We start from the raw sequence: 21,844 nt of genomic DNA on the forward strand, positions 1-21,844 counted from the left end.
GATTTATTATATTTATTATATATAAAATTGAGAAAATGTTATTATATATGATTTATCCATGCACATCATAATTTTTAAATCAAAATAACTTCCCCTCACAGTTGCAGTGACATCTCTTCTTTGATGATGTGTTTACTGGTGCGAGGGCGGGACAACCTGTCACTCACATGAGATTGACCAATAGCAAACCACAATCATCCAACCATCCAATCAATGCATGATGGACCAAATCAAGTCCTGCCTTACATTTTTTTCTTGTTCATTTCACTTGGATATATTTCAAGCTTAAAAATGTTACAATGATTTATTTTAATAAATTATGCGTTTAATTGTTTAGAAATGTTCAGTTACATCCATGCTAGTATTGTCTCTATCAGACCACTGTCAAACTGTGCAAACACTTTTATTATGATTATATGCATTTTAACATAATATAAAGAGAAATGTTCAGAGTATATAATGAACAACATTTTACAATGTTTAACTGATCACAATTTGCAAACCATAAATCGAGAAAATGTATAAATTAAAAAATGTTTCAGTTTTATAACAAAAAGTGTTAATCAACATCATGTTTGTCAGTCAATATCATGTTTAAGAATAATATTACATGTTGAATATCCTTTTTACTCTTACATTTATAAAAAACACTACAGTACTGAGTCGTGTCATATGTTTAAGGCCAGGCATTTTAGTTTTTTTTTTTTATATTTTGAATTTACCCAATAATATCAATATTGAATAATATGTCTTTTCTTTTTCTCTCCAATGGCATTTGTCCATTTTAGTGCATCTTTGCATATACAATAAAAAAAAAAAATGAATGAAAAACGTCACTTTTACAGAAATCACCTTCCATTTCTTTCCGTATTGAGCGGCAGGCTTTGGCTTATGAATATTAATTACGTTATGTGAATGACTGGACGCTCATTGGCTGACCTATTAAAAGGAATGTATTAATATTCATAAGATAGGTCTATCCCCGCCCAGGTAGCCAACTCGATCTGACAACCAAACGGATTGACTTCATCCACTTCTGACAAGTCTATTCCGCATCTCACACGTTCATCCTTATCACTTGTATATCGCTATGTTTGCACTTCCTGTCTGTCACCGCGACTTCCGCAGATGGATTGGCTTTTGTTGTGTAGTGACTGAAAGGGCGTGCGTTCATGCACGAGCACTTCAAACCGCACTCGTCAGGAAAAGGAGTGTCGGCGCATAAAGCAACACCAACAATCCGCAAAGGTATATACAGCATGTTTATGCACGTCTATGTTCTCTTTTATGTTGTTAATTAAACTAACGAGTTGCTCTTTGTAGTTCAAGGCCCGGTTGTTTCAAATGGCGACAGTGCCTGCAGATTTTTCGTCAGCTGTCATGCTTGAGTTACACCATGAATCCTTGCAGTAATGAACTAACCAAAGTTTCATGTATGCACTGCACTGCAGTTTGAAAGAAGTTTAGTTTTGATGTGTTTGTAATATTTTTGTGAGAACGTGAAAATCTGTAGGTAATGTCTTTAGTGTACTGCATACTATCCCTCATACTATATCATGCATACTATGCACTATGCATACTATATCTGTTTGCATTTTTGCAATTGAGAAAGGGTTCCTCACCTGAACAGTAGTATATTACAGATAATATGGTATCACAATGCATCTATTTTCTTTCGTAATATTTAAATAATAATCAAGCCTTTAAAAAAAAAAAAAAAAAAAAAAATTTTTATAATTCCGACAAACAGGTAGCCCCTCCCCAAACGCATGCCATTGGTTGATGTTGACAGGGTGGCCGCCTCGATTGTTCTGATTGGCTAACATTGTCATATGTATAGATATATTAGAGAGAGAGAGAGAGAGAGAGAGAGATGCACGGATACCAATAGTCGATTATTCGGAGTGATATCTGCCGATACCGATAATGATACCGATAGTTTGGAGGTTGTGCTTTTTATACCTTCTTTTAAATTAATGATAATTTCATTATAATTAATAATTAATAATTATATTTTAATTATTATATTTAGAAAGAAATGCAAATAAAAAAATACTCAAATTAATATTAACACACATTTACTAAATTCTGAAGATTAAATTAATATTTCCTAATTTTCTGAATGTTATTAATTCATATAATTACTATTAATATTGAACATCAAACTGGTTTCTTAGCAAGTCAAAATTCAGCGCATTTTCCTGCCCTCTTTTGATTGACAGGATATATTGGCCCTGACTATCGGCTGTTTTTAAACTATCGTCCGACAGTTGGAAAATTTTCGTTTAATGGCCGATACAGATTATTGGCCGATATATCGGTGCATCTCTATAACATATATATATATATATATATATATATATATATATATATATAAATTATTAATATAACATAAATTTTATACACTATAAGTTTTGGGACGCCTGCCTTTACGTGCACATGAACTTTAATGACATCCCATTCTTAATCCGTAGGGTTTAATATGGAGTTGGCCCGCCCTTTGCAGCTATTACAGCTTCAACTCATCAGGGAATGCTTTCCACAAGGTTTAGGAGTGTGTTTATGGGAATTTTTGATCATTCCTATAGAAGCACATTTGTGAGGTCAGGCAGTGATGTTGGCGAGAAGGCCTGGCTCACAGTCTCCGCTCTAATTTATCCCAAAGGTGTTCTATCGGGTTGAGGTCAGGACTCTGTGCAGGCCAGTCAAGTTCCTCCACACCAAACTCGCTCATCCATGTCTTTATGGACCTTACTTTGTGCACTGGTGCGCAGTCATGTTGGAACAGGAAGGGGCCATCCCCAAACTGTTCCCGCAAAGTTGGGAGCATGAAATTGTCCAAAATGTCTTGGTATGCTGAAGCATTAAGAGTTCCTTTCACTGGAACTAAGGGGCCAAGCCCAACCCCTGAAAAACAACCCCACACCATAATCCCCCTCCACCAAACTTTACACTTGGCTCAATGCAGTCAGGCAAGTACCGTTCTCCTGGCAACCGCCAAACCCAGACTCATCCATCGGATTGCCAGACAGAGAAGTGTGATTAATCCCTCCAGAGAACACGTCTCCACTGCTCTAGAGTCCAGTGGCGCCGTGCTTTACACCACTGCATCCGACGCTTTGCATTGCTCTTGGTGATGTAAGGCTTGGATGCAGCTGCTCGGCCATGGAAACCCATTCCATGAAGCTCTCTACGCACTGTTCTTGAGCTAATCTGAAGGCCACACGAAGTTTGGAGGTCTGTATTGACTCTGCAGAAAGTTGTCGACTTCTGTGCACTGTGTGCCTCAGCATGCGCTGACCCCGCTCTGTGATTTTACGTGGCCTACCACTTCGTGGCTGAGTTGCTGTTGTTCCCAATTGCTTCCACTTTGTTATGATACCACTAACAGTTGACCGTGGAATATTTAGTAGTGAGGAAATTTCACAAATGGACTTATTGCACAGGTGGCAACCTATCACGGTACCACGCTTGAATTCACTGAGCTCCTGAGAGAGTCTCATTCTTTCACAAATGTTTGTAGAAGCAGTCTGCATGCCTAGGTGCACCTGTGACCATGGAAGAGATTGGAACATCTGAATTCAGTGATTTGGAGGGGTGTCCCAATACTTTTGGCAATATAGTGTGTGTGTGTGTGTGTGTGTGTGTGTGTGTGTGTGTATATATATATATATATATATATATATATAATTATATAATATAATATAATATGCTGAGAAAAATGTATATATCTATAATTTTAGAATAATCCAAAACATTTTCTATTTTATTCTGTACTATTACCTTTAGCAACATAATTGCTTTTTTGAACTGATAGAGGCAAATACATTTACAAGTAGACCGGTTCTGGTGAAGGTGGTTATGCATGAAGTTATATTGTGTTTATATAATTTTATTTGATTCATTTTTCATTTTCTGTGTAGAGTCAAACATCCAAGTCTGCTTCAGACATCTCTGACATCCTACCTGACATCCTAGAGGTTGCAAGTCCATACTCAGAATGAGTTGTACGGAGCAAGGCGATGCTGCAAAGTTTCTCAAGAGTTTTCTGGAGGAGTTTCCAAACCCACTTGGCACAGAGGACCCGCTTCCTGTTAGTCCACTTAGCCGCAAAGTCTCTCTGCAGGAGGTGAAGGGAGAGAGTCTGGATCTTGGCTTCCGCCTGCTCTTAGCCAGGTTTGTTATGTGCATAATCTGCATATCGTCTAGGTCAAGGGTTTTCATTCTATCTTTTAGATGCCATGGACACTCAAAGGTGATCAACCTTGTGTGAGGGACCCCAATCCTATTATTTAAAAGGCAGCTATAAATTTTTGTTTATAAAGATGCCATTTGTATTGTGAAACATTAATATTAGAAATATGTGTAAAATATTATTTGGAAAATATTTAGTTTATGATGTTACATTAATTTTTTTCTTTATTTTTGTAATTTACTGTTATATATTAATTATGTGAATAATTATTTATTTACTTATTTTAATATTTCAATATTTTTATTTTAATGACATTTTATTTATTAATTTTTTATATATATTTTTTTAAATTATTTTAATTTATTCATATATTTAGTTAGTTAGGTCTTATGTTTTAATTATTATTATTATTATTATTATTATTATATATATATATATATTTTTTTTTAAATTATAATTAAAATTTTCTCAACTTTTCCATGGACCCCTTAGGACTCCCTTCTGGGCCTACATTTAAAAAAAAAAAAGTATTTATTTATTTTAGTATATTTTATTTCAACACATTTGTATTATTATATATTATTTTATTTTTTTATTTTAATAAGTTTTAAAATTATTTTAATATTTTTTTTTTTTGTTAGTTATTTAGTTAGTTAGATCTTATGTTTTATTGTTTATTTTCACTCCTGAGGGTTTCCTCATTTCTCATTTTTTTTATTTGAATATTTGTTTAATAATTTTAATTATTTTAATCAATTTATTTATTTATTTAGATCTTATGTTTTATTATTCATTCATTTAATTTTACATTTTTTACATTGTTTTTCTCTAAACGTTTCCACAAACTCCCTAGCACTCCCTTGTGGCCCACTAGTTGAAAACGCCTCATGTAGGTTTTTGCAGAAGAGAGAATGATTTGCGTTTATATTTTCTGCTGGATGGCAGACTTCTCTCAGATATGAATACAGCTTCATATTTTCTAAAAACATATACAGAATTTTTCAAGGTCTGCTACTCATCAGTCCCACAAGTAGGCCTGAAATGTTGCTCCACACCTGTCCTCTTTAACCAGAAGAGAGGCGTTCTCTCATTCCTGTCATTCCTGCCTTTCTCTCCCATTTGCTCTCTCTCAGTATTTGCAGACAGTATTTGCCCCAGATCAGCATGTTGCATTATGAGCTGATTAAGAGATTTGGTGCTTTTTTACCCAGTGTACTATCAGTGGCAATCCCAGCATTAAGTGAAAGCATTGGTGCAGAAGTTTTAAAGTTTAAATTAACAATGGAGTTTTTGTTTTATCTGTTTCTGTATCCTTCTCTCTCTCTCCCCTGACGCATTTCTCAGGGCAGACTTCCTGTCTGTGGAATCACTATTGTTATACCCACTTCCTGACATTTAGACTTCATTTCCTTTTTGTTGGAAGCTGTGCCGAATGCAGATGTCTGCACAGTGCAGATTTGTCAGGTTTAACCCTTTTCGTGATATGATATAGGTCAGAGGGGCATGACGTTACCGCAGCTCTTGACAAGTAGGACAAAAGGGAGTTTCTTTTCCGACAACCTTTCTGTTATGTCATTAGATACCATCTCACGCAGCCAAATGCTTCTTTTACATAGATGTGTTGTTATGAGTGGGTGGTCAGGCCATTTGCCACTTGTTGCTCCAGCAGGCAAAGTGCTAAATCTAATCTAAAAACAGAACGAATTCACTAGTGCAAGATGTGCTTTTTACTCTGCAGTTTGTGAGAATCCTTAAGTATGATTTAGAGAAAACTGAACATATCTTAAAGTTTATTTACATTTCTAGTCAACTAAATTTGTACTTTACCTAAACATGCTCTATGTACACTACTGTCCAAATAATTCTTTTTTCAAAGAAATTAATACTTTTATTCAGCAAGAATACATTAAATTGATCAAAAGTGACAGTAAAGGCATTTATAATGTTACAAAAGATTATATTCTATTTCAAATAAATGTTCTTTTGTACATTTTATTCATCAAAAAATCCTGAAAAAAATTATGGTTTCAACAAAAATATTAAGCAGCACAACTGTTTTTAACATTGATAATGATGCTGGAAATTCAGCTTTGATCACAGAAATTAAATTATATTTTAAAATATTACAATAGGATTCTGTTACTTTAAATTGTAGTAATATTTCACAATATTACTGTTTTACTGTATTTTGATTAAATAAATGTAGCCTTGGATAAGAGACTTCTTTCAAAAACATCTGAATTATAGTATAAGTTCCTTGAGTGTGTGTGTGTGTTATTGTCACACTGTTGACATATATGAGATTTATTATAATTATTTTTTTATTTTTTTAAGAAATGCCCCATCCTGGCTGAGTGCAGCGATGTGCAATGCTGCTGTCACTGAATTGCTTAAAGATGACCTTACACTTTACTACTGCCCCAAAGATCCTGAACAGCAACCAGAGGATGAACAGGGAGTTGTTTGTGAGTGATTTACTTGATTTGATTCTTGTTCTTTTCTGTTTATGATATTTTGGGTTACTGTATTTTGTGTGTATGTCTATCGATCTATCTATCTGTCTGTCTGTCTGTCTGTCTGTCTATCTGAATAAATATTAGTCATTTACAATGAAAATTTAAAGGTGTAGTAATCAATTTATGAGAAACACTGAGAAACACACACCCCTCCCTTCATTGTTCCGCCTCCAAAATGCACGACCATGCACTGCAAGAGTAGATGCCTCTTTATTATAGATGAAGCAAAGCAAAATAAAGCTTCACAAAAAGTAAAGCAAAGATCCCAAAGATTGTCTTATTATTGGGAGATGAGAGAGTCTGTGGCTCTTACCATTGGAAAGAGAGTAACGGCTAACTTGGATCACATGCGGCTTGATAACCAATCACATTACAGCCTTGACGTCATTGAATTTCATTCAGAGATGTGCGACAGTCAATCACTGTTTGCAGATACCATAGAAATGAATGAGAAGTGAATCATACCTGTCGCGCAATTGCCCGTGACTTATCTAAAAATAGATCAATCCAAAATTAATATTTAAGAACAAACATGTTGAAGATTAGCCGATGGGCTGTCAAGTCATCAAATGGTAAGCTATTTCCTCACAAAAGCAGTTTATTCAGCATAGTGAAGCCTCTCCTCCATTGACATCCATTGGAAAAAAAGAAAAGAGAAAGGCCTCTGGTCTTCCTTCCTCTCCTTTCGGCTAAGGTTGCAGGCTTGGCTTCAAGTGGCTTTGCTCAGTCCGATCCACTTTCGACAGTTTTTCAGAAATCAATTACTGCACCGTTAATGCTCTGAGTGGCATCATCGCCCTCTAGTGCTCAAACAAAAGTAGTACATGAAAGTATGTTTTTTACATTATGTTTGAAAACTTCTCTCTCCTAGGAAAAGTTCATGCCTGTGTTGTTGACGCTTTACATTATTTCAGTCTAAATGTATGATTTCTAGGAACTCTCGTTCAAACAGTGTAGCATCATGATGAGTGTATGTGTCTTCAGTGTTGCAGTCTGAGCCACTGCAGCGCCTCTTTATAAATAAATTGAGAGAGGTGGGTGTGGCCTGGCAGAAACAGCTGCCCAATCCTGGTTCTTCCTCTTCAAGGACACACAGCTGCTCTATTCATGCCATTCGAAACACTCGCAGGAAGATGGAGGATCGTCACATGATCTTGAAAGAGTTTAACCAGCTTCTGGGATTGAAGGTGAGGCTGCCACATATTTCCTCAACTTGAATTAAGACCTGCATTGTGTAGATCAGTTAGGGGTGCATGGGTAGATATTTAACCAATATGTGCATATCATAGCATACCCAACCAATATTCATAGTTCCCTATCATATTGGATGCAAAATGCCGTATGTATATCCAAATATGCAGTATTCATTAGCTGAACAATACCGGGATAATATTGGTAGTTAAAAATCTTTCTACTTGGACTGATGGTTTGGGAGATTTAAATGAAATAAAAAGGCAAAAGTATATGGGGTCAATTTTCTTTTAATGACTTTTCTGCATGGACCAGACTGATTTCCGTTTCTCTTCTACAGGATGGTGTGGATCGAGAGTATTACGCAGTGTTTGATGGACATGGAGGGGTGGATGCTGCCACATATGCTGCCACTCACTTGCATATCATACTAAGCCGGCAGGAGGCGCTAAAAAGCGATGCTGCCGCAGCCTTCAAAAGCAGCTTCACACAAACAGATGACATGTTCAAGATCAAAGCCAAAAGAGAGGTAAGAAGAACAACCAAAAGAGACCACTAGTCAGTTGCATAGATTTTTGGATTTTAAAGTCACTGACAATTACAAAACAGATACAAAGGGGGAAAAACAAAAAAAATACATATTGCAGAATTACCATCCCATATATAAACTGGAAGAGTAATTGATTTTTTTGTTAATATAGGGGAAATAACACCATATTTAGAGGTCTAGAAGTCTGAGACCACTAGACCACATCTTTGTTTAAAATTCTTTAAAAAAAAAAATAAATGCTTGAATTTTTCTAATTTATTACAATTTTTTTAAATTATCAGCATATCAATTTGAGTGCTAAATTAAATGTAAAAAATAATATATTTTTCAGAACAGTATTATTTTAGTATCATTGAGATACTATTATAGGTCTTAGCAATATTTTGAATTAGTTTTTATTTTTATATTTTCCATTTTCATTTTACTTTTAGTTAAAGTTTTAGTAATTTTGTTGTATTTTTTTAAAAAATATGTCTGCATAGTTTTTATTAATTTTTATTTAAGTTTTAGTTATTTTTGTACATCAAACTAAATTAAAATGAGATGTTTTCTTTAACTAGCTGAAATAAAATAAGTTTAAGTTTTTTATATTTTAATTTATGTCAGTTAACGTTTAATTTAGTTTCAAGTAATGAAGTTTAATTATAACTATAACTATAATTATAACTATAAACTATAATAACCCTGTTTCAGAAGGCACTAACATGCTCAATAGCACATATTTGCTTATTTGATTAGTGACCTTGAATATCTTAAATATTTACTAAATATTGAGTCTTATTTTACATCATAATGTTTCGCATAATTTTAATGTTTACATTTTTTTTAATCCTGAAACTTTTTTTTCTTGTTTCAAAGTGCCCCAATTATGCTTTTTCGAATATTATCTTTCATGCAGTGTGCAATATAGCTGTTTGTGAATTGTAAATGTCTGCAAAGTCTCTCAAAAGAAAGAACTGATTCTGAACTGCCGAAACGAGTCGTCAGCAATTCCAGACTCATTTCCTGTTACATACTTACGTAAAAATGTGCCAGCCTGTGGTCTTCACTGGCTGCCCGTGAACAAGAACAACGTCTACTTTGACCTGCCCTCAAACACTGTAGTTGTAGCTGAGACTGGAAGAGTTTGGTTTGTGTTGTCGGCATGTCGAGAAGATGCTGTTTTCTACACTATGAAAGGCTCTCGGAAAGGAGGGTTTAGAGAGACAGAATCTTTGAACGAACCGTTTTCAGACTCTTTGAGAAATGAGGTGATGTACAATGTATATTATGAGAAAATAAAAGTGTTTTTTTAAATTGGATGCATGTCAACCTATTGTAGGAGACCTTCAACACAAAATTAGGAACATTTTAAAATAGCATAATAGGGGCACTTTAAATAAATTTAAAAACATATAGCAGATTTTAGTGTGATCTCAGACTTTTGAACCAGACTGTATGTGCACCATATAAACGAAACCTCAAAACCACTTTTAAACATGCACTTCTAAAAACCATCATTCAGTAAGCTGGTGTGTTGGCCAATGTGTTGGCTTTCTTCAAAATGTACAGTTGTTTTCCTTTAAACAGGTTTTTTTTTATCAGCATATCTGCTTCTGAAAACACAGCACAATCAGTTTCAGCAGTTAGATCGTCTTTCCCCTTATTTGTCAAGCTGGTGCATTCTGTGGAAATTCACGATGGAAAGAAATCTTTTCACACCTCTCCTACTTCTTAAGATGCAACCGTTATGTGCATCTAATGTTCCTACACTGTAATAAATACAGATAAATATAGTCCATATTCCCCCTTGTGGTTAAATACATGGTAAGAAATGGTGCAGGCTTGCTGCACGTCTCTGCCTGCCTCCACAGGTACAGATATGAGTAAGCACTTTCTGTTTCAATGACACGAACAGTAAACAAGAATTCATTTTACTGATAATAATTGACATGCACTTGATAGCTTATATGGACCAGTTAATACTACTCAGTAAAACAAGTAATGATCTATTTTTTATGAAAATGTTTAATTTTATGAAAGCCTTAAATTTTACCAAATTCATTGAATGAAATATCTTTACATAGTAAAAAATTTTAGTAGTCATTTAAATATAAATGGGTAAATAATTTTTTTGGACCCATTAAAATTATTATTATTATTATTATTATTATTATAATTATTATCATTGCATTGTGAAATTATTGACATGACAATTAAGCAATTAATACTTGTCAAAATATTTTGTTAGAATATGAATAATTTATTATTTTATTTTTTATAAATTACAAATAGTAAATTCTATTTAATTCAGTTCTTTGTTTTATTTAGTGCAGTTAATTTTGAACAAAATAATACAATTTATTGCGATGTACTTACTAATTATTATTAGCAAATTCTTTTATTTACATTTTAATGGAAAACTAAATTTATTTAATTTTAGTGCAGTTAATTTTAAACATAATTGCACAATTTAAAAAATATTAAATATAAATTATTTTTTAAACCAATAAGATATTTTTGCAATTTGAAAATATTTACATAAATTAAGCGCCTGCAGCAAAAATATATTGTTAGAACGCGAATTTATTATTATTTTATTACTTGTATAATATAAATAATTTAAATTTAATTAAAGAATTTAAATAATTAAATTCTATTACATTTTATTAAATTCATTATTTAATTTAGTGCAGTTAATTTTGAACATAATCGCACAATAAAAATGAATTGATTTATTTGCTAAATTATTTGACGTAATTAAATTTAAGTTTTAATCGATTGACAGCATTAGTATTTGTAAATAGTGGTAGTATTTGCTTTTACTAAGTTCAGTTTATGCTGATTTAAAAATACATTTGATGACAGTATTGTTTTAATATAATTAACAATTTTACTGTTACAGTAATGAGAATCATAATTATAAAAAAATAATGTGGCACACTCCCAGCAACCACAGGATGGCAAACTAATCATTCATTTGTTCATGTCGTCTTCAGCGTCTGCGCAGCGGCAGCACTGGTGTGGCCGTCTTACTGACCTCTGATCGCCTGACCGTCTCCTGGCTGGGCGACTCTCAAGCTATGCTGGTTCGACAGGGAGAACCAGTGACCCTAATGGACCCACACAAACCGGAGAGAGAGGTACGAGACACTACAAGCCACTGCTGACCAATAGAGTCAGAACCACAAGACCGTATCAGATGCTCATCTGTTCTCTGTGAGCAGCTGAAATTTGAGACAGAGGAACTGACTGCTGACCACATGCCGAATCAATATTAGCGCTGTAAGCTGCATACTTACTACTGCGACTGAATGCCAAAAGCATCAGAATGATCCTTAGAGAGTCACTGACTGACTTCAAATAAATTTTTCTGAACATATTTTGCGCGCAGTAGTTATACAAAAGGTTAAGAGATTTGAATTTAGGTAAATATAGAGGTTTTCTTTGTCCTATTTCATTATAGTATGTATCCTGAAAGTTTGTGCTTGTGCTTCTGTGCAGGATGAGAAGAAAAGGATTGAGGATCTGGGTGGATGCATCGCTTTCATGGGTTGTTGGCGGGTAAATGGTACCTACGCCGTTTCCAGAGCAATAGGTGAATGTCTCACAGCCTTAAAACAACAGCAAACCAAAAAAGCATACTTAAGGTTATTTCACACAGAATGTATTTTTCCATTCCACCCCAGACAGCAACATAGTGTCGGCCCAGATCCGGCCCACATCTGGTTTGTGTTGAACGTGTACCAGATATGGGCCGGATCTGGGCCGACACTATGTTGCTGTCTGGGACTGCACTACTACTTCATTGTTTTTCAATGTAAACACGCACTAGTTGAGCATCTTTAACAGTTGTGCTCACATCTCACATCTTTTGCAGCATCTCGCTCATGACACGGCATTCTAAAAGCACAGTGCTTAGGTTAAAAGTAGTTCAACTTTAAAAACAAAACAAACAAAAAAACACGTCTCTAGACCTTTTTTTTTTTTATTCCACTGCCCTGTGTCTCGCATTTTGAACCACAAAAAAGCATTCTGTGTGAACCGGTCCTTAAGTAGTTACAAGTATGGCTGGGCGATATATTGAATATTCGCAAGATATTTGAATAGTCAACAATGTGAATGTGAATTTCGGTGATTTTAATGTGCTTTTTATTTGGTAATTAAGTAATAAGATGGACGTTTTATTAGTGTCTCTGATTTAAATTTCACTAGCAGGAAAGGATTCATGTTTATGAATTCAAAACTCAGATTCAATAATTGCTCAAAAATGTTCATGGAAGTGGTATTTTTCATTTGCTAAAATGTGTAAATAAAAATATTGTTGATTATTATGATGCTATATTGGTGTATATAATGTAATTTTTATTTGTTCATGTAGTGAAAAACAGTGTTGGGAAACTAGATTCTTACATGCATTTAACATTTTGAATCTATTATTTAAAAAAAGTATTTAAGTAATTCAGGGAAAATACATAAATATCAGGATAAATGGTGAAAAATATTGATGTATATTTTATTTTATATTTATTTTATATTGTATTGTAAACTGTAATTTATTTCAGTGATGGCAAAGCTGAATATTTAGCATCATAACCCCAGACATTTATTATTATTATTAATATTATTAATAATGTTAAAACAGTTTCCCTCCAGGATTCTTAAATAAAAATATTTTGTAACATTATAAATGTTTTTACTGTAACTTTTGATGAATTTAATGCATCTTTGCTGAATACAAGTTTGAACTTCTTTAAGAAAAAATCTTACTGACCCCAAACTTTTGAATGGTAGTGTACTGGATACAGTATATGTAATATATAATGTATATTTTTAGCTGTATTACCCAGCTCTATTTATAGCTAAATGGATTAATTTTCTTCTATTTGTAAAGAGTGTTTAAATTTGTAGTTTTATTTATAGTAATGCAGTAGTTATTTATAGTATCTATAATATTTAATATATAATATTTATTTGACTAATATCAAGTTAGTAAAATAAATTTTTATATATTTTTTTTCTAATCCTCAAAAGGTGATTTTGATCAGAAGCCATACGTCTCAAATGAAGCTGACAGCTCATCGGTCCAGCTGAACGGGGATGAAGACTACATCCTCCTTGCCTGTGACGGCTTCTTTGACGTAGTCCGGCCTGGTGACGTCCCAGGCCTAGTTCAGGAAGCTCTGAGGGAGGGCGGAGGCTCGGGGGAGGACGTGGCCCAGAGTCTGGTGGCCCAGGCAAAAGCTGCTGGATCCAGTGATAACATCACAGTTCTTCTGGTGTTCCTGAAGGAGCCGAAGCAACTTTTGACCCATGAGACGAGCTCCAGAACAGAGGAAGGAGGAGCTATGGCTGCAGCCACTGTGGTCTGAAAGGGGCTAATGGAAAGAAATTGTACATGATAGAACTCATTAGCAGCTGATGGTCTTTTCACCATCTCGAATGAGTTGTTGAATTTGAAAAAACATACGATTGTTGAGGTCATCCAAAACGAGTCCATTCATGCATTCAAAAGAAAGCATTGAACGCCAGTAAAAAGGCGTTTCCTTGTTTTTTTTCCACAAGAATGTCTGATCCTTGGTCATTTATTAACTCTCTTTATTGCTAAGTCTGAACTTGCCTTACAAGATGTTTCCATCTTTTAACTATTTGCCTTGTTTTTACCAGCTTATATTTACATTTACTGGTGCTTAATATCTCATAAACTATGTAATACCTTTGAGACATGTGTAAAGGAAATGCGATCAGATCATTTTTGATAGTTGCGCTCCCTATTTGATACGACTGTTACAAGGAAGAGAAAACTAATGTGAAAAGTCTTAACAGATACAGTATTGCATTGCGTTTCGGACCACACTGGCTTCAATAATGAAAAAATCGCCCGTAAGGCCTTCAGTTCTGTCAGCAGATGTACTTATCCAGTGTTGTAGGTGGTTAGTATTTTTAAGACTGTTATTTATTTGAAAAAATATATATTTATGGCTGTATTGTACTGTGCAAACACGCTCTTTCATGTGCCAAAAGTGTTTTTACGAGTCTGACTTTGCCAAGATCACTCTCTGTTGCTGAACGATACTGTAGTTTTTTCGAAATGTACAGTAAACTTTTATTTATGCATATCATTTCCTTATTCGTTTTGTTGCAGTGCCTTTTTACCGTAAATATCAGTGTTAATACTGGCGTCTGCGTGTTGGTGTTGTATTATCATAGCCAGACTTTGCAAACCGCACGTCCTGCATGCTGCAGGTCGTCTCATATTACAGCCGCTCAATATTTTGAAAGCCTCGTGACGAGTAGCTGATATAGTAGCACAGTCACTATAATGTGATAAGGCCAAGAATATCGCTAACCTAATGGATATCATATGATGAAGGTGAAGACGGAGTGTTATGTTGATGTGGTGTTTTTATGGGGAAAATGTCTGGTTTGTCCCTGGTAGGTTCAGTCCTATACATTCAAGAGTGCTTGAGATTACCTTACAAAGCACGTTATTGAGTATATTTAAAGTTTTCCACAATATACAGTGGCATCCTACAGTCTGAGACCACAATGAAAATCTGGGATTTCAAACATTTACATTACAATTAAAAAATTTGAGTTTGGAAAGATTTTTTTTTTATGTTTTTGAAAGAATTATCTTGCTCACCAAGGATGCTTTTGTTTGATCAAAAATACAGTAAAAGAGTAATATTGTGAAATATTATTATAATTTAAAATAATTGTTTTCTATTTTAATATATTTTAAAATGTAATTTATTCCTATGATGCAAAGAATTTCCAGCATCATTACTCCAGTCTTCAGTGTCACATGATCCTTCAGAAATCATTCTAATATGCTGATTTATCGATTTTAAAAACAGTTGTGCTGCTTATTATTTGTGGAAACCATGATACATTTTTTTCATTTTAAAAGAACGGCATTTATATGAAATTATTGAATATTTTAATATTGTAAAATTCTTGACTGATGCTTTTGATCAATTTAATGCATCCTTGCTGAATACAAATATTATTTTTTTAAAACCATAAAATAAAAAAATCTCACACCCCAAATATGTATTAATTTTTTACTTTTTTTTTTTTTTTTTTTTTTTTTTAAGAATTTTAAATTCTCAGACTTTTGGACCTCTAAATATGGTGTTACTTCCCCAGTATTGACAAAAAAATGTATCGCTCTTCCATTTTATATACGGGATGGTAATTATGTAATATGTATTTTGTTTGTTTCCCCCTTTGTATGTTTTGTAATTGTCAGTGACTGTAAAAGCCAAAAATCTATGCACAGAATCAGCACTGAGTTCATTAATAGGAAATGGGATGTGCCATTGATGGGAATTTTAAGACATCACAGTGGTTAATTTTAGTTTTCCCCTATGTTAAATGCGCAATGCCTTATTTTTGCTCATAATGTCTTCGTTCTGTCATCATTTACTCAGCCTAATGTCGTTCCAAACCTGAATGACTTTCTTTTTTTCTGTGGCACACAAAAGAAGATATTTTGAAAAATGTTGTTTTGGACCCCATTGACTTTCATTGCATGGGCAGTTGAAACATTCTTCATAATATCTAGTCAATGATATCAGAATTTCCAAATATTCCTTATACGTTCCTGTACGTTCACAGTTGTGCCAAATGAAACTGTTCATTCAAAATGTGTTTTGCTTCTGACCTCTAATGCATTTGCTGTACTAAGTATTATTATTAATGTTGAATTTTTAAAGGGTTTGAGGACTTGAGGACTACTTGTGTTTTTGTCTAGTAGAAAGGAAAGATAAAGAAATCTTGAACGTATGCATCAGTAGATTTTGTGCTGGTGTGCAATTTTATACAGACTGTTTGCCTGCATTTTTTTTTCACAGGACATTTTGTAATTGTTGCTGTTTGTATTACTAAAAACTGAACATAGGGAACACATGGATTTGTATCAGCTCTCACAGTACATGATAAAGTGCCTTATCTCAATGTACTTTTTCCAGAATCTGCTTTTTGTACAGTCAACTTAACTGATAAACCTAAGGGATCTGACTGTTTTTGGACCTAACTTTGTCTCCTTACTACTGATGTATACAAGTAATGTTTCGTGAAGTTTTAATACCAATTCCACACTGAGTATACAGTACTACAGTGAATCATGTACCTAAACGTTCTCGCATGTTGTAATGTTAATGTCAGCGACTTATTTTATGTCTGTTAAAACATAATATTGAATGTGTGTGCTCCAGTTCTGGGAAGCATTTCTTACGCATCTTTTCATGGACTTGGAACCAATTATACAAACATTGGGCTTTAATCTTGCATAATGTGAATAAAGTACTTTTCACATCAGTTTGGTGTCTACATTTTTTTTTTTTTTTTAGCATTTCTGTGACTGCACTAGTAGTTGTCACATTTGACAGTTTTTGTTTAGCCGTCTCTGTGTGGTTAGCACAAGTAAACCAATGCTCTTTAGTTGCATGGTCTCCTTTCACAGGATCTTACACTCTCATGAGAAAACATGTCAGAGTGATTTAAGATTTGCAGATAAAGCAAATCTAGTACACAGAAAAATGTGTACAGGCATGATAGTAGTCACAACAAAATGGCTACAGAGCTAAACTGAAGTCTTAGGTGAAATATAAGTTTGTATTTATTTGCTTCATGACCAAATTCCAGCTCTCAAATCCTCTAAATATATTCTTTGAGTAGTGGTTCAACGAATCACAAAACTCCTATTACGGTTCTTGATTCAAACATATATATACTTCCCATTTATTATTTAAAGCACACTTTGCATACTTTGATACCACAGAAAAAACTACTAGCCTAACTAATAAAGCTCAAAAATTATTAAAGGCAAGTGAACAGTCAATAAAAAATAAGATAAAATACAGTAATTAAAAGCATAGGTAAATACAATATAACAGAAATAAAGTAAGGTCTAACTAGTGTATTCAGATACAGACATGTAATAATTAGGCCTAAATGTACAATAACATTGCAGTGTTCACTGTTTTTATACCGAGATTTATATATTTATATAATATTTATATATTAAAATTAAATATAGATTAATCTCTGGTAAAGTTGTGTTTTGTTGTTTGATTAACTTAAAGGGTTAGTTCACCCAAAAATGAAAATAATGTCATTAATTACTCGCACTCATGTCATTCCAAACGTGTAAGGCCTTTGCTCATCTTCAGAACACAAATGAAGATATTTTTAATGAAATCCGAGAGCTTTCTGTCCCTCCATAGAGATCCAACGCAACTACCACTTTCAAGGTCCGGAAAGGTAGTAAAGACATCATTAAAGTACTCCAAGTGACTCCAGTGGTTTAACCTCAATTTTACAAAGCCACGTGAGTGCTTTCTTTGCGCAAAAAAAACATAATTTAACACTTTATTCACAAAATAATATTATCCAAAGTATGTTCACGCAACAATGTCAGCTCTCGCGTGGTGCCCTCATGAACGCTTGTTGCAGATCAATATTTTTGTAAAGTGGTAAATTATGTTTTTTTGCGCAAACAAAGCACTTGCGGCGCTTCATAAAATTGAGGTTAAACCACTGGAGTCACATGGATTACTGTAATGATGTCTTTCCTACCTTTCTGGACCTTGAAAGTGGTAGTTGCGTTGGATCTCTACAGTCGCATCACGCAGACAGACAGCAACATGATGAACGAAGGTCTTACGGATGAGGCAACAACACGAGTGTGAGTAATTAATGACAGAATGTAAATTTTTGGGGTGAACTAACCCTTTAATGACAATTGCCCTATCCAAACACCCACACTTGCGGTCTTGGACACTTGAAAGCGCGTGCACGCGACAGGAAGTAAGTGCGCAATACTGTCACATGTCTTAAAAATGCCAAAGTGCAGTGCCCTTAATGCAAACTAAACCCACACTATCTCGAATACCACTTCGGAGCCGTATTCAAGGCTAAGTGTATCCCATCATGCATCATGATTAGGAACTCGCATGCCCTGAAATCATGAGAGGTTGAGGAAAACATTATTATATGTGTATATTACATAATATATATGTAATATATATTAATACATAATATATGTAATATATTACATATAATTTGGTAGTAAAGTGTTGCACATTTTATTGGTGCAAAGATAAGTAGGCTATGTGTGTTTTGTACAACATTTGCAACTGCTTTTAATCAGTTAGAAGCACCACAATTTTAAATTTTGTCTTCTGTTACATAGCGACTACTGAACAGACATTTAGAAGTTTATTTTAAAATGCAAAGTATTGAAAATCAAAATAAAGCTCCGTAAATACTTGCATTTTTGCAACACTATAAGGGTGTCACATTGGGTAATCAAAAGTTCTACACAGGAAATACGTCAAGTAAATAGACAAGTGTCAATGTGCAAAGACCGCAAGTGTGGGTATTTGGACAGGGCGTTAGACAGCAGCAGGTATTATAGGTTGCTGTCACTTTAAGACCGAATGCATGGATCCAGTATAATGATACACAAACTGCATCCCAATTCAAAGCCTGCATCCTTCAAAGGACTCAGACTTCAAAGACCAGCTTAGACATAATATTTCTGACTTTTCCTAGCTTTTTTAACATTAATATGAAAGTTTTAAGTAGATGTTATATAAAAATATAAAATATAGATGTTATATAAAAGTGTATATAAAAATAAACACAAGAACCTGTTGAGCGACGACCAGTTCTGGTACGTACATTTAACGCAATTCAAATGATAAACCACAAATGATTTTTGTCCTGTAAATACTTTGTTTGTACATTTTAACTTATACTGTCTGTCACCCCTTTAGCTCAAATGAACTCAATTCGTGTTACAAATAGTCTCCCCAACATGATAGATCTGTTTATATATTTCCTAATAAGTACGTTAGATTCACAATTTTGTAAAATCAGGATGACCTACATATCATAAATCCTGATTTATCAACAGATTATCCTCGTCTGACTTTGTAAATTAAGGCATCTTTAAACCTCTTGAGAACTAAAGTGTAACTTCTATCTCTATGGTAACCACTCTCCGCTCCCTGTCCACGTGATCTGCCCCGTTACTTCCTGCGGCAACACTCTCGCTCTCTACCGCTGGTGCCTGCAGTCAGTCTCACCATTGAACACGCCACGCGCAGGTTACTATCACTATATATATGTGCCAGTCAACAACGTTTGAGCCGTCTTTTTCCTTTCACTCTGACTCAGAGTCCTCGGTTTCGTTTCAACACGTCGCTTATACTGCCTCTTGCCGTGTTTATTCAACATAGGAGCTTTTTCCTGATCTTTATAATCTGCTTTGGGTAAGAAAAGCGCGTTTGTTGTCCGTGTAAAGGCAGCCCAGTTTCTCAGCAATGGCGACAGCTGCGGTATCTGCCCCTGCTGGCGGCGGCCCGAACCCCGGATCCGGTGCCGAGATGGTCCGCGGTCAGGCTTTCGATGTCGGGCCGCGCTACAGCAACCTCTCGTACATTGGAGAAGGTGCATACGGCATGGTTTGGTAAGATGCATTTATACTTGTTGTGAACATACTGTTGTTTTTCCGAGTATTGTAATTAATTTTTCTTTTGTTGCTTGGATTTGTTCATTCAATCACAGTGCCATGCACCAGCCCCACTTCTTCTCTCGTTATCATGGACGTGCTGCTTTTGCTTGAAACCAGTTGCATATACTTTTCTTTTTTTTATGCTGGACTTTTAAACATTTTCCCCTGGCTGAGTTTTAGATTTGCATTAAGTGAAAGAGACAAGTTCACACTGAGTCTGACATCTGTCAAAGCAGTTCTGATTATGCTGCTATTGGAAATTCATTATTCAATCATTTTGCATTGCAAATTTAGTTTTTAGGGTATGTTTTTTTTTCTTTTTTTTTTTCTTTCTCTCAAGCTTATTTTTTATTGTATGAGGGTTATTTTGTTGAACTATCAACTTGATGGCATTGTAATTAAATTCAGATTATGTACGTCCCACCAGATTTAGTGTCAGGATTGTGTTGCACTGATTTGCAGAAACGTGCATGTTATTTTATGTACTCGTGCGTGATCTGTGATGGAGTTCCAGTCTGTAAATAAATACAACAACATCATGCTAAGACCAGACATCAGGCATGGATTAAAACTTAATGGAAGTGTGAAGATGTGAAATTTGCGCAGTGCTTTTCCAGGAATGTCAAGGTGGCAGGGCTCTCCAGGGTGGCGTGGGCGCGGGCTCCCCAAGGTTGTGCAAAACTGGTAGGAACAAGAGGCACTTGGATGCATTTCACTGTTGGATCTGCCCACGAACAACAGTTGAAATTGATAGTCCTTGAGTTGGACCTACACCTCTAACTTTAAATGTTGGCTAGGTACACTAGAGTGGATGAGCATCATTTTTTCCAAATATAAATGTTTTGCCAGTTTCCCAAGACTTGGTGAATTTGTAAATCAATATGTATACAGCTAGATTTATACAGTGGTGTTGAAATTGTATAACAAAGGAGAATTGTTGTGGTTAAGTTTCAAGCTAGCTTTGTTACAGTTGAGAGACTGCTGGCTCAAATGTGCAGTCTGATCGCCCATCTGTTCTGGTGAGAGGAGTCCGTTGGCTAAACGAATGAGCTCATCGCTGGCAGGCCTAGTTTTGCTCTTCTCGCACGGATGAATGAATGGTTCACACCCACTCCCAACAGCTACAGACTAGAACAAGCCACCCTGGGTTGACTGTCATATGGACGTGTAGGCCTGTAACATGTTGTGCTGAACAGGCTGTAAGAGTACTGAAGCCTTAACGCAGCCTTGCTTTTGACTGATGACAACAGCCTTTGAAAAAGAGTTTGAGGAAAGAAGAATGTTGAGTAATAATAATTTAATCCAATATACGCTGTTATATTGGTGGAAAAAAAAACATGCATGTTGAGCTTGCTGTCATTTATTAAGACAAGGTGTCTTAAATGTTGTACCCTTGCAAAAAGTCGTGATGCAGAAATGGTATCATATATATATAATACTACTACTATTGTGTGTGTGTGTGTGTATACATATATGTATATGTAAACACATAAAAGTTTGGTGGGTAAGATTTGTGTTTTTGAAAGAAGTTTTTCCGCTCACCCATGCTGCATTTGTTTGAATAAAAAAAAATACAGTAAAAACAGTAATATTGTGAAGTATTAAAATTTAAAATAACCGTTTTCTATTTGAATATTTTAAAGTTTCATTTATTTCTGTGATGCAATTTAGCTGTATTTTCAGCATCATTACGCCAGTCTTCAGTGTCACATAATCCTTCAGAAATAATTGTGCACAAAAGGTTTTTTTTTTCCTTTTTTTTTTTTTTTTTTTTTTTTTTGCTGACATCTGTTTTGGAGTATCCTTATGAAGAGATGCTGATGTCTACTCAGGTATAGACCTTAGTCAGATTAGACGCCATAGGCTGTGAAGCATAGACGTACAAT

General features: G+C 34.7%; 2 protein-coding genes across 3 annotated transcripts in view; both read left to right on the plus strand.

Moving 5' to 3' along the window:
- Positions 1-1,094: 1,094 nt before the first annotated feature.
- Positions 1,095-16,756, plus strand: ppm1f (protein phosphatase, Mg2+/Mn2+ dependent, 1F). The gene is made up of 8 exons (XM_051895294.1): positions 1,095-1,248; positions 3,924-4,176; positions 6,530-6,660; positions 7,696-7,898; positions 8,243-8,431; positions 11,431-11,574; positions 11,936-12,029; positions 13,466-16,756. Exons 2-8 carry the CDS (start codon positions 4,001-4,003, stop codon positions 13,801-13,803), a joined length of 1,275 nt encoding a protein of 424 aa, XP_051751254.1. The 5' UTR covers positions 1,095-1,248; positions 3,924-4,000; the 3' UTR covers positions 13,804-16,756.
- A 2,737-nt stretch (positions 16,757-19,493) lies between these two features.
- mapk1 (mitogen-activated protein kinase 1) overlaps positions 19,494-21,844 on the plus strand; it is a 39,174-nt gene continuing 36,823 nt past the window's right edge. The window contains exon 1 of one of the 2 annotated variants that reach the window (XM_051895297.1): positions 19,494-19,913. In XM_051895297.1, coding sequence (XP_051751257.1) covers positions 19,768-19,913 — 146 coding nt within the window. In that variant the 5' untranslated portion in view covers positions 19,494-19,767. The remainder of the gene's footprint in view (positions 19,914-21,844) is intronic. The other variant, XM_051895295.1, reaches the window with a different exon arrangement.

This window comes from Ctenopharyngodon idella, chromosome 5 (assembly GCF_019924925.1).
Source record: "Ctenopharyngodon idella isolate HZGC_01 chromosome 5, HZGC01, whole genome shotgun sequence".
NCBI lineage: Eukaryota > Metazoa > Chordata > Actinopteri > Cypriniformes > Xenocyprididae > Ctenopharyngodon > Ctenopharyngodon idella.